Raw genomic sequence first — 14,268 nt, 5'->3', positions numbered from 1 at the left:
AAGTTAGCTAAGTCCAGAGTCACAGTAACTGAAATGTCACTGCAAAATGTTCCCTGGTCTTGAAGGCAGTACGTACGGCAACACTGAATGTGTGAAATCCAAATATAACTGCCACAGAGACAAACAAGGCATGAGAGAAAACATGAGCTCAAAGATAGATCAATTAATTCAAAGAACACCAAGTAGACAGGTGGATGAGTCAGAGATATCAGGCAGGCAGAGTTCCTGTTGAATGGAAAATGCATTTAATACAGCATGTTGTACTATGTGAGACAATGAGACCAACAAGCTAAGATAAATGTGGTGGCACTGTGCCATGATGACAGAAACATCCTTAAGCAAAGAACACAAAATTAGTTTCCGCTTTTAAAAATTTCTTCTTCTGTGATTCCCCCTTCCCAAGCCAAACAATACAGTTTTCTTCAGTTTTTTAGATTATCTTGGAAAAAAATATATATAATATAAAAATATATATATAATATACAGCAAGATATTCTCTTTGATGTGATAGATAAGAAATATTTTTCTTTCATTTTGAAGAGTAGGTCAGAGACATACATTAAGTGAATATATCTAGACATACTTAAAGATTTTTAATTGTTCTTTTCTCTAGGGAAAAGCAATTGCAGGGAAAAGCAATTTTTCCAGTGCTAGTAAGTGCCAATGTACTTGAAGCACAAGGCAGAGATGACTGTCCTGCAGAGATGGTATGTCACATCACAGCTGGCTCTGCAGCAAATCTGGTGCACTGCTACAGTATCTATGAATAGCTCAGTATTACTTTTTTTTGTTTTGTTTTTATTTTTAATTAAGCAAATGTGTAAGTTGGAAAGCCAAATCATAATATACATAGAAAAGACAAATATGAAGTTGTACATTACTCAAATTATAAATTGTCTTGTGACTGCGTAGCAGTACATTCTTACTTAAAAGAATAAATGTTTCTGATATTTGTCATTTATTATGAAAATCATTTTCTCAAAAGTGAAATAGCACTTTTGGATGCATATCACTGCATTTAATATAACACATAAACCTCCAGCATTTTGACGGGAATAATAAACAATTCAAAATGTGCACACAACAGCATTGATGTTAATTCTCAGTACATGCAGCAAGTTGTACTAGGATCTGGTCCAAGAGACACAGTCGGAGAAAATGAAAACAGAGCTTCTCCACTTCACTTTTTTCAGCCTCCGTATTCGATGGTTGACTAGAAGTATGCATAGATTTAAAACATAGTAATTAAAAAAAAAAAAAAGCTTCAATAAAATAGTCATGCTTTCATGTGCTTTAGACTATATGCTAGTATCATTGTCTTTGAAACAACAGCAATATTCTAATTGATTCAAGCCCCCAGTATTTTTATTATCAACACAAAAATACACTGCATTTTTTTTGTTCTACGTTTAAGTTATATTTGTAGTTCCAGTCTTCCAAAATTATATTTACCAAAGTGAAACACATTCCACTCTTCAAGTGATTTTTAAAGATATCAACCTATGATCTGGGAAAATACTAAAATATTTTATAAATGATTCAAGTTGGATATAGTACTCTCTTTCCTCAGTATACTTCCCTCCACTGCTTTCACTACATAGATTCTCACCTTTGTTTGTATGTGTGTGTGTGTGTAAATAGCAAGGAATTTTGCAGAAAATGCTAAATTAAGGTAAAGAGTTCATATCAGGGATGGAAAGTAGGCCTTGTTGTAATACACAAATTTTGTCCCCAGCCCAGGAATTTAACTATACACTCTTCAGTGCCATCTGCAGTAATCAGATGCGTTCAATAACTTAAGAGATTATCAAAGAAAAAGCCTTAACACCTCCATTATCTAACAGAAAAAGCTCCTTCTTCACTGCTACGACCTTATGCTTTCAGGTTTTTCCTATACTTTTTAAACTGTGGCAGAAAAAAAAAAAGAAAGGAAAAAAGAAAAAAAAAAAGTCCCTTTATCCAGCTTAATACCCATGGTTTTAATCACCACAACACCTTCTTCAGTTAAGGAGGGACAGAATTGTACTTGCATCTGTAAAGACTTGTGAGTGGCAGTCCATGCTCACCCCCTGAGCCTGGAGAATATTTTATCCCTGTACTTCCTTCCATATCCATATTCAACAAAGCGTGGAGATTCTCCTTAGTCCTCTTTTTGTTGCTAATGTATTTATAGAAGCATTTTTTTTTCAGTGGCAGTAACCAGATTAATCACTAGCTGGGCTTCTAATTTTCTCCCTATATAGCCTCATGACATATTTGTAGTCCTTCTGAGTAGTCTACTCCTTATTCCAAAGGCCACAAACTCTTTTTCTTCCTCAGTTCTAGCCAAAGCTCTGTTCAGTCAGATTAGTCTTCTTCCCCACCGGCTTATCATTTAACACATGAGAATGGACTGTTCATGTGCCATTAAGATTTCCTTCTTTAAGAGTGTCCGGCCTTTTTTTCCCTTTCAGAACTGCCTCCCAGGGGACTCTGTCAATCAGTCTCCTAAACAGGCCAAAGTCTTCCCTCTGGAAGACCAAGGTGGCAATTCTGTTAACACTCCTCCTTAGATTTCCAAGAATCAAGAATTCTATTAATTCGTGCTCACTATACCCAAAATGGCATCCAATCTTCACATCACCCACAAGTCAGCATTTATCTGTTCTGTAGTATTTGTGGCATTCTCTATACTTAGATTGGCAAATGCCATAAATACCATGATAAATTTAACCACTGTGAATGATAAATGTCAGGCTTTTAATAGCACCCACTGTTTCCCTGTCACCACATGACCCTATTTGGATACTGCACAATCATCTTCTTGGATTATTATTTGTAAAAGAAATCATGTTTTTAGTACTTAAAAGGACGTTGTACGTGCTTTGTATAATATACATAGACAGAACAAGCAAAGTATACCTTTTAGCAAAAGGAAGATCTTTCAGGGTACTATTCCTGTTCATTTAATATTTCTTTTTATTTACAAAAATAAGTTCAGAAGATAGATTCCTGTTTCTAGTAACTGCTAGTACAATGGGCAAAATCCATTATCTCAGTTAAAATGAAAAGAAGTAAATTTGTCTAGCAAGCTGATGACTGTGGCTGATATTACATTTTATTAGAAAGAAAAATTCTACAAAACTATTGCTGCAGATCTTAAAATACTGAATGTGACACTAGACACAGCACACATTCTCAACATGACTTTGGACACTTTTTACACTTCCAGCAGTATGTGGTGTATTTAGGCTACATCTGAAGATCATATTTCTGTGGATTTTTGACTGCAGACTGTAAGTCACATTTGACTAAAAATACTCAAATTCTGATCTTTTCTCAAAATTCTAAAGTTCTTAGATTTTACCTCAAGCATAAAATCAAAGTGGGAATTGAGTTCTTTCTTAGAATTCAGGCTACAAAATATCAGCAGTTCTGTGATAATCAAATGTGTTTGAATTTTCTGGCAAGAAATGTTTGTCCTTCCAAAATCCATGATGTTATGTTGCTAGAGATACTCATTTGCCATGTTATACAGACATGATCTCTAAATTGTGTTTGAGTTAGAGGCATTCTTCAATTGCAAAGAGAAGGTAAAGGGAAAACTTAGAGAAAATACTTGTATTTCAGAGAACTCGGAACCAAATGCAAAAGACTATCACCAGCAATAACATAACAACTCATTTTCCTATGTACAGTGAATTCATCAGTACCACATAAGTCTCATTCAAAGACCATTAAATTTAGCTGCCAAAATATACCGGCAGAAGACCAAGAGCTACTGCTGCATTACTGCGATTTGTCTAGTTGCCATATAGAGCTAAGCTGCACAAGATAGCTCCAATCCAATCATTTCAACACTAATAAGTGTTGTAAATCACTTTTGTAAACCACTTCATCACATATTAGTGGTTTCTATGTCTATAATACAAGAAATCATAATTTTATAGCATATCTGGGCAACTTGTAGTATTTCATTGTAATGGATTGTGACATTTAGTCATATTAAGCCATATTAAACATAAAATTCCTACTAAATATTCTTTCCCATGTATGTATATATGGTAATTTAAGAATGGTTCAAATAAATTGTTAAATTTTTTAAAGCATATAACCACAAACTTTATTTCTCACAATCACTTCCTCAGTTATCCAGCTGCAAGAAACTCTTTCTAGATTTCAGTGATCTGAAAAATCATAACTTTATCTCTTCATACCTCAAAATTTGCATCTTCTTTTGGAAGATATATAGCATTACGAGTATCAAAGATGTTAATAGACACAAAAGGGGGAAACTGTCTTTCAAGTAACTGGATTCTTTTAACTCCCTTACTGTTGGAGTTAATGGCTATATCACAATAAAAATAATAAACTACTACATATTTCTTATTGATTCAGTCACTAAGAATATTAACATCGTGCACACACTCATATCTGTTATGAGTTCAGTGTATTAACTATGAATGAAACAGCAAATAAAGTTGAATTCACACCAATGGTGATCTACCAAATAAATTAATGATATTAATTTACATCATCAGTTATTCTAATTGTCAAACTAATACAGATAATGGAGTCAAAAGTTTAGCACAAGAAAGGTGTTTTCTGTTAACAGTGTAACAGAAGACAGAGGAGGACATTATTTCATTTATTCTTTAGCCCACAATAAATTTACAGCCATAAAAATGGTGTGGTTTAACTAACGGAAAACAATGTTTTCTTGCAGGTGGATTTCCTTGTTCCTTGACAGTGAAGGATCTCCTTGTTTTGGTAGTAAATTCAAGACATAATTCATATAAAAGTAAGAAGTACTTTTTTTTTCTTATGGTCTGAGATCTCTGTGCTTTAAAATCTGCTGAGGTTTCTATTCCTGCAATGACTGTAATTTCTGGCTTACCTGAAAATCAGAGCACTGCAAACCATACTGCATTGGCTTTTCAAAAGAAGTAATTCAGTTCATTCATCTAACAGTTAATTTTTTTACTAACCAAAAATATTTTTAATACATGAGTCAAGATGGACAATTTTCTTGCTAAAAATTGATGTTCCTTATTCTCTTTAGTGTTTATTTATTTATTTGTTTGTTTGTTTATTATTAAATAGAAACTTAACTTTTAAAGGTAGAAACCTGTGTCCTGGAAATATTTTATATAATCAAAACAAATAGACAACTTGCATGATATTCAATATCAAAAGACATCTATCATGTAAATGTGACAATATGGCTTGATTCCTCCTTTTTTTGACACCTAGTGCTGAAAGCCCCTGTGGATCTGGATGCTGTGGATGATCTCCCCACCTTGACTGTCCCAACAGTGTGTTGCTTCCAGACTCCTTCCTCCTCTGAATAAAATGAACTGACTTTTCTCCCACTTCCCAATTCATCTGAGGTACCTATGATACACCCAAGGAATATCAAATGGAGAGTAGTATGCTCTCCTCTACTAGAGAAGAGGAACTGTGTTTTAGCAACCATAAAACTGTGTTTTAACCGTAAGTAAGTCATGGAAGGTACCTGATAAAACTTAGGTAGCAAGGCAATAAGGAAGTACTTTAGAGATTAGTTCTGAGTCCCTTCTGATCAGGAAGAGATCACCAGTAAGAGTATTGTCAAAGAGAATGAGGAATATGCTGGATTTTTTTTCAAAGGGTCTCGATTCCCTCGTGAGTTATGCAGTGTCCTTCAGACTTCGTCTGGTGTAATGGCAATGCTGATAGGGAAACTGAGGAACTGTGCTTTAGAGAGTGTCTGCAACTTCAGCTGTTCCAAGACAGCCAAAATTAGTTGCAGTAGCAGCAGAGCAATTTCTGACATGTAATTCTGCCTCTCTTTCAACTCTCCGTAGTTGGCTGTGTGAACTCTTCCTTTGTGATGAAAAATAAGGTCATCACCACGTATATTAAATTTTTGCTAATGTCTACTGAAATCATTTTATGCATTTCACACAGGACAGCCTAATCACAAAGTAAAGCTATCTTTTAACTACATATCAATGTTTTTTTCCCCCAATAATTAACATTTCTGTACGAAATTTGCAAGTGTCAACAGTCATAACCACCCTCATGAGAAAAAGCAAAAGATAACTGGTTGTATATTGGCTGCCTGAATTGCTTCTTTCTTGAGTCCAATGAGTGAGATTTACTAATCACTCACTATTTACATATACATATGTATATATTATTTACATATATATATTTTATCTTGATAATAACAGAGATAATGATAATAATCCAGAGATGAGATGCTCCAGCATGGATTTAACTATTAGTAGAAGAAAGCAACAATCTCTTCCTGTCTGGTCCTTCTATTAAATCTGTCCTAGCAGCAAAGAAACGAAATTTTTTTTATCTTTCTCTATTGTTGCATGATTATTGTAGATTAATCTGACTGTCACATATACTTGGTTATCTAAATTTTTTACTATAAATCTCTCTTAGTCTATATCCATAAGCTATGGGATTCAATTTTTCTAAATTCTTCTAAAGATAAAAATTTTCATACTAGTGCTTAGCCTCAGGGTGGCATTTTTAAGGCTTTAGATGTAACATCCTTTTTAGAGATTAGCACAAAGTAGATAACTATCAAATTTATGACGACTATTGTACCATCTTTTTTTAAAAAGAGCCTTGAAGAGCTAACAAGAAACTTCTGAAACGTCCTTATTTTCTGTTAAAAAGCGATCATTTTAAACTCAATCTTTATTTAGTATAAAAAACATTAACAACTATAACTGAGTCTTGCTGTAAAACGTAAGCAGGATACATTTCAGCAATAGGTTCTGTTAGCAGAATTTTGTTCTAGCTTATGTGACCCAAATTCCTTTCCATCAAACTGGTCAGTTGCATTATCTATATTTAAAAGTTCTAAAAATTTCCCAAGTTTTATTTCCATAAATAGTTATCATACTTCCCATTCCACTGAATTATTGAAGTTTTCACTGCGCTGACTGCGAATGCATATTTGATAATGGGATAACTGCATTAAAATTGAATATATCTGGAAACATGCTATAAGAAGAGAAAAAGGATAAGGTGCCAGTACTGTTTAATCATACCCTACTTGTGGTCAAGCATACCATATTTTACATAATCCTTGCTGCTCCTATCCATCTCCATAAACTGTAAATTACATAGCCAGAACTTTCTATGGAAAGAATTTTTTCACCAGTCATGGAATCAGTGACTTCCTTCAGTTCCCTCCTTATGCCCACAAGCTTAAGTATAAAATTCTAACCAGTCACAGCAGTGCTGCCAGCCGTATGCTTGCCATTCCTGACCTATTGGAGCCAGGCAGTCAGGAATCCACAGGGCCTGACTTACTAAGCCCTTTGCATACTTGTTTAACATTTTAAGCTCCATTTAGTCGCAATTTATGTCCAGTATCATCTCATTAATTCACAGTAATACCTGAGATGACCTCTTTGATCAGCCATATCTTTCAAAGAGTAAGCAAGACTAAGCAAGAAAAGCTCATTTAATGTCATTTATGTTTGAACACTTGATTTTCTCTTGTTCAAAAACCTGGTGTTCCTATATATATTCAAAACATACAATTCCTCAATTATATGAATTTCAGCTTAATGTCCTACTCTGGAAACCTTCTTGAAAACACTGGTAGATGTTGACCTTCCCTTAAGAGATTCACAGATAATTAATCTCTACTGCACTGTGAAAAGTTCTGTTTGTAGAAGGATTTCAGTGACATTTTGTGCAGTATATTTCAGATTTATGTTCAAGTTTCATTTACATTTAACAATTCCATCCACCTTCTACGCCTAAAATCAAATAAATAACTCGAAGCAGCTAAATATTTCAAATACATTTCAGTGGTAGGGAATTACAGTAGTACCTAAGCCAACTGGCTTCAACTGCCTTCTATTATTAAGTAAACTAGAGACAGGTAGTAAACATGTCTAAATTAGTCAAAAGATAAGACCAGTTCTGCTTAACTGCAGATCACAATAAATGACCAGTTTAAACGCCCTTCCAAAGATTAAGAGGTAGGAGGAATAGAAAAAGTTTCTGTTCATCTATTTAAACTATCTATTACTAAATCTTTTTTTTTCAATTTGCATTTGAGAATAAAATTAGCATTAAATCTCATGTTTTTAACCACCTGTAATGGCCCTTAGCTAAGCACGTGCCTAACTACAGGTACTGATACATACTTTAATTGATTTCTTAAATCAAGTTTAGACTAACTCCAGTCTGTACACAGTTCAAGCTATGATACTGATTAGTTCCATTATTTTGATAAAAACCTCCCAGGTGATTCTGGTTCTTTGCCTTTTAGGTATTACTTTTTTAAAACAATGAGCGCAGTTATAAAAAAGTCATGGTGAGGAACACAGAAGCCCATGAAAAGCATATGTAGGTCAGGTAATAAGAATAGCAAAGATTATGGATTAGAAACTGCCTGAGACATATGAATGATGATGTGCAACTAATCAGGGCAATAACAATTATATGTTTACACAGCAACAGTTCGGTTCTTTGCATTAGTACAACTAAGGCTTCTGGCTTTGAGAAGATGGAAGAAAATGAGTAAATTGTCAGTTAGAAATAATGTTTTGTCATAAATATTTATAACCCACAGAAAACAATTGTATGACTCTCAAGTACTAAGTTAATTAGTTATAAATTGCTTTCTAGGTGAATTAGCATAATCCTTCTTGAGAGGCTTTGGCTTTCAGTAAGTTGATATTAAATTATTTGGGTTATAATTAACGCAATGGAAAAAAAAACAATTCTAAGCCCATTCAGTGAGTGTGAGAGGTTTCCTTCTTGTTTCACTCCTTAGGTCTACCCTCAAGGTTTTTTTCTAGTAAATGATAGTTCTTTTGTTTCAACTTTACAAATTAAAACTATAAGTATGAAATATGACCTAATATGTCCACATCATTTAGAAAGATATGCATGACAAATTTGATGGGAGTTTCCAAATCCCAAGGTATTCACAGACTCATTTTTAACCAAATAACACTTACAATAAAACAATCAGAAACATTCGTAGGTTGCAAGTCCCAGATCTTTATTTATAAAGCAATAAATATTAGAAGCACAAATAAATTGCACAAGTGTGTAAACAAACTGTACAATGACGGAGAAGTTCAGGAAGGGCTGCCAGAAGACTCCAAGAAGCATACTGTCATCCTGAGTGGGAAGTAAATGTAGGGAAAAGTGCTTAGAAGCACTTGCGGTGGACAATGGATGGACCAGCTTCATCATACTCCTGTTTGCTGATCCACATTTGCTGGAAAGTGGACAAAGATGCTAGAATGGAGCCACCAATCCAGACAGAGTACTTGCGTTCAGGTGGAGCAATGATCTAGGATGAAGAGAAACAGCAAAATCCTATGTTAACAGTTGTATTCCTGCACAACTAATCCACATCATCAACACACCAAGCTGCTAGGAGTTTCTTTAAGTAAGAATGTATGGTAACGTACTGGTCTTCAGCACCTGGTAACGTAATATTCTTTAAGTAAATCTACAGATCAATTTTCCTGATTTGTAACAATTGCTTCTCGTTAATGTAATTATGTTAATTAAATGACAATACTTCTTATTTGCCCTCAGCTGATGGTCTCATTTACGAGTTGTTCCTATATCCCAATTTAATGACATGGACATTTTCCCCAAACTTATTCATATTTTATAGTAGAGTCAAAGTCCTCACCTTGATTTTCATTGTGCTGGGAGCAAGTGCAGTGATTTCTTTCTGCATGCGATCAGCAATACCAGGGTACATTGTTGTACCACCTGAGAGGACGTTGTTAGCATACAGATCCTTACGAATATCAATATCACACTTCATGATGCTGTTGTAGGTAGTTTCATGAATACCAGCAGATTCCATACCTTGAGAAAAGAGAAGCTGATCAGTAAATTATTAAAGAGGTCTTTGTGAAAAGGTCACTAGAAATATGAACTTTTATTGTTTTGTTCTACAATTGCTTATTGATTACTAGTTGTACAGAAAAATACAAAAAAAAAGAAAAAAGAAAAAAAAACCACAAGCCCAAAGCTGTAGGACAAGCTTAGAAAACTAATATTTTTGTTAGAAAAAGCTAAGAATCATAATGCATGTGCAAAGAAAAGACAAGACCTGCAGTAAGAGAATAGTTAGACACATAAGATACTCACTTATTGTGAGTCTACACCATTTATAAACACGAAGGCAAGACCGAGACATGGATGAAGATGTTAATATTAGGCGATAAGTAAAAAGAAACCAGAAGCAAATGTTCATAGGTTGCATTCCAATTTATAATTTTAACAGGTGCTTCCTGAAAGAACTGACACTAAATCCACAGTAACACATCAGCTGATGAACAACTGCATTTGTTGCTTGGGGCTTAGATTATAAGCATTTGCTGTTATCCGTCAGCTGCATCTACACACAGCAAAACCAGCCATCTTGTCCGTGGCTAGATTTAATTTCAGTGTATGTAAATATACACTTCTTCCTTATATCTTTTTCTGGCACACATTTTAATTCTTCATGGAACCAGATAGTGTTTGAAGTAGTGAATAGTATAGGTGGTACAAATACAGCACTGAAAACTGTTCTTGACACTGGTGACTTGACAACATTGTCAGTCACATTCCATCACTAAAAATTGTGAACTTAAAAGCTGGCCTAAAAGTTCCAACAGGAGTCCAGAGCTCAGCTAATTACCAGCTAGTAATCACATTAGCCACAGCTAACAGGAAGAAGAGAATCAAACTCCCTAATTACACTTGATTTTGTGCAAAACGTAGATAAAAAGGAAGAGGAATGGGACACCTTCTACAACTTCTGATTCATTTGCACCTCCTACTGAAAGAAGAATTTCCTGAAAGCACTTACCAATAAAGGATGGCTGGAATAAGGTTTCAGGGCAGCGGAAACGTTCGTTACCAATTGTGATCACTTGACCATCAGGCAATTCATAGCTCTTCTCCAGGGAGGATGATGAAGCAGCTGTGGCCATTTCATTCTCAAAGTCCAGTGCAACATAGCACAATTTCTCTTTGATGTCACGAACAATCTCACGTTCAGCTGCAGGTACACAGAAATCAAATCAAGTTTTGGAGAAGCAAAATACCAGGGAAAGAAGATGGGTCAAGGGAGACATGAGGATATTCAGAAGAGGTCAAGCTGAAGGACTGACCTGTTGTCACAAAGGAATAGCCACGCTCTGTGAGGATCTTCATGAGGTAGTCGGTCAGATCTCTGCCAGCCAGATCCAGGCGCATGATAGCATGAGGCAAAGCATACCCCTCATAAATGGGCACATTGTGGGTGACTCCATCGCCAGAGTCAAGAACAATACCTGAAAGAGAAATGCCAGAAATCAGTTGGAATCACCTTAGAAACCTTACAATACAGCAGTACTACAGACAACAGAACATTTTCAGGTAGTATAAAGCAGCGTGGTTCTATTTTAGCCAGCTACTGACATGCAGGTCTTGCCAACTCCTTCCGATATTCCCGTTTGGTCAAACAATCCCCATAAAAAATTGTCTCATACAGACTTTTAATGAATTCATACGAATAGCCTCCCAATACTACACTGAGCAGCAAGTGTATTGATGGTAGTGATCGTCTTGATCCAGTAAAGGGCAACTCTTAGGCCCAATTTAAACTCAAACTGGTGTAATACTTGTGTTAATTGCAGTGATGTCTCCTTGTTTGCATGACAAGCAGCAGGAAAATTAGTTTCTTAGCGCCTTTCTTTTAAACCAACGCAGACAAATTCATATAGTTCCTTCCACAGACTAGCTTTCCTGCTAGTTAGTCACCTTTAATAAACATAATCTTAAAAAAAAAAAAAAATAAGCCAACAGCATAATTTTCTGCAAACTGGAATGCTGCTTTGTATGTTTGTCTATGTGCATGTGCTTGGAGTGGGAAGGAGGGAGGGTTTGTGGGTCCTGAAAGGAAAGTCTATTTTACCTGTGGTACGACCAGAGGCATACAGGGACAGGACAGCCTGGATTGCCACATACATAGCAGGTACATTGAAGGTCTCAAACATTATCTGGGTCATCTTTTCACGATTGGCTTTAGGGTTCAAGGGTGCTTCTGTGAGCAAGGTGGGGTGCTCCTCAGGGGCCACACGGAGTTCATTGTAGAAAGTGTGGTGCCAGATCTTTTCCATATCATCCCAGTTGGTGATGATGCCATGTTCAATGGGATATTTCAAAGTAAGGATACCTCTTTTGCTCTGTGCTTCATCACCCACATAGGAATCTTTTTGACCCATACCAACCATAACACCCTAAAAGAACAAAATACAGGAACACATGACTTGAGAAAGACAACATCGCAGAACTAGATTTACACCTCAATCAACTATGCTATTTTCCAGAAAGGTACAAGCAGTAATGCCACTACAAGGCTGTTAAAGATATTTATTAAAATACTAGCTCAACAGATCTTGAAGCTCTCTCTTGAAATTATTTTTCCTTTAATCAGATCAAAGGACTTCTCCCACTTTTTTTTTTTTTTTTTAAATATATGTCCTTCACTTTCAACTACCTCTTTCTGGACCAAAGTTCAATAGATAGTGAAAAGCACATTAAGCTTTTTGCCACAGAAATTATAGGAGAAAAAGCCCTGTGTTTTCTGTGTTTTGAACAAATTGTGAGAAAATACAAGGAGAATGAAAGGGGACCCCAGAAAAAGAGGCTTAGAAGGTGGTAAGAAGGCAGAGACAGACAAAAGCAGCAGAGGAAATGCAAGGGCTTGATGTGTGGGACATTGGGTTGGATGGGTGGGATAAATTCAGCCTATGGAGATGCCTTTGAACCAACACCAGAAGCATGTCTAGCTAAGGGAATGGTGTGGGCAGCAGTTCTGGAGGAAAATGGGTTTGGACTCACTGTGGGAGAGATGAGGGATACTAGTGAATTGAAAAGAACTGGTACAAGGGGTGACAGTGACAGAGATAAGACGATGGCAAGCCAAAGAGGGAAATGTAGGGAAGCAGCACAGACAACAGAAAAGGTGTCAGTAGGATACAAGGGAAGAGAAGGCTGGGGTGGCAGGAGAAGAGCAGAATTAAGGAGTGGGGCTGACTCCTGAAGAGAGAATGGAGCCTGGTTCTGTCCTTGGGCAGGAATTTACCTGGTGCCTGGGGCGGCCAACGATGGATGGGAACACGGCCCTGGGGGCATCGTCCCCAGCAAAGCCCGCCTTGACCAGCCCCGAGCCGTTGTCGCACACCAGCGCGGTGGTCTCCTCGTCGTCACACATCTTGGCTGATAGGCACGGACCTGCAAGACAGCGCGGCAGCGCATACAGACCCCTGCGGGCACCTTCCGGGAACACGGGAAGCGAGTGGCTCGGCGGGTCCCGCGGGGTTCGGCCACGCTCAGGCAGGCTTCCGACGGGAGCCGTCGGCAGCTGCCTTCGCGCTTCAAAAGGCACCCAGAACGCTAACTTAGGGCATCACTAGCGGAACCCTCAGGGCACGGATCAAAATGGATGAGCGAAATGGTATCTCAGAGTCCGACTCTGCCCAGCGCACTCTGCCACCGGCGGGGCACCGCGCCCCGTCGAGCCGCAGCCACTCCCGAGGGGTGGAGAAGGGCAGAGGGCGGTGTCCCCGTCCCCGTGCTCGCGGCAGGAGCAGGCAGAGCACCGGTAACAACCGCACAAGCTGAGCCGGTCAGTGCCTCCCGTCGGTGCCCCCCATCCATTCTTCTCTCTCTCCATCCCTTCCATCCCTCCTTACAGCACCACTCACCGGAGCAGCACAGACAGCGAGAGGTTACCGAGGAGCGCCTGGGTGCCGGCGGGGCAAGAAGCTGCCGCTTTATAGCCTGCGGCGGGGCCGGGCGGGCCGCGGGCCGGGGCAGCCACCTTCTCCTTATTTGGCCGGCTCGGCGCCATGGCGGCGCAGCGCGGCCATGAATGGCACAAGGCGCGGCGCGGCTGCCCGGCCATCTAAGGCAGGTGCGGAGCGGCGCGGTCCCGCCGCCGCATGTCCAAATAGGGAGCCCCCCGCCGACGTGGTGGGAGGAAAGGCTCGGCTCGGAGCTGTCCTGAGGCCCTCCATGTCACTCCGAGGCAGCGTGAGCCACCGTGCGTGGCCCGAGGTATCGGGGATTTGCCCGGCCCGGATGGCTCCTCACCGCGGGGCGTCGAAGCCGTGGCACTGAGGCATGACGTAGGTGATGGAAGACGTCGCGGGGGTGTCCTTTCCCCCCTCTTTTCGTTTTTGTTTCCAGCAAATACAAAAATCCAGTCTGTCACCTGTGTAGTTGATGACCCATGAGGTTCTTTTGGAAGCAGCAACG

General features: G+C 38.4%; 1 protein-coding gene across 1 annotated transcript; it reads right to left on the bottom strand.

The window, feature by feature from the left end:
• Positions 1 to 8,989: 8,989 nt before the first annotated feature.
• Positions 8,990 to 13,871, bottom strand: ACTC1 (actin alpha cardiac muscle 1). Its single transcript, XM_010711583.3, has 7 exons — positions 13,716 to 13,871; positions 13,094 to 13,242; positions 11,921 to 12,245; positions 11,136 to 11,297; positions 10,832 to 11,023; positions 9,659 to 9,840; positions 8,990 to 9,307 (listed from the first exon to the last, which is right to left on the bottom strand). Exons 2-7 carry the CDS (start codon positions 13,220 to 13,222, stop codon positions 9,164 to 9,166), a joined length of 1,134 nt encoding a protein of 377 aa, XP_010709885.1. The 5' UTR covers positions 13,223 to 13,242; positions 13,716 to 13,871; the 3' UTR covers positions 8,990 to 9,163.
• Positions 13,872 to 14,268: the final 397 nt, after the last annotated feature.

This window comes from Meleagris gallopavo, chromosome 5 (assembly GCF_905368555.1).
Source record: "Meleagris gallopavo chromosome 5, MGAL_WU_HG_1.1, whole genome shotgun sequence".
Lineage (NCBI taxonomy): Eukaryota > Metazoa > Chordata > Aves > Galliformes > Phasianidae > Meleagris > Meleagris gallopavo.
This window is presented reverse-complemented; position numbering and strand designations above follow the sequence as displayed.

Bases quoted from the DNA above. Each gene is read 5' to 3' on its own strand.
- ACTC1 (XM_010711583.3), bottom strand. From the start codon at position 13,222: ATGTGTGACGACGAGGAGACCACCGCGCTGGTGTGCGACAACGGCTCG. The intron at 11,298-11,920 runs GTAAAATAGACT...TTTCTCTTTCAG, and splicing joins TGCCTCTGGTCGTACCACAG to GTATTGTTCTTGACTCTGGC. The intron at 9,841-10,831 runs GTAAGTGCTTTC...TCTTTTCTCAAG, and splicing joins ATTCCAGCCATCCTTTATTG to GTATGGAATCTGCTGGTATT.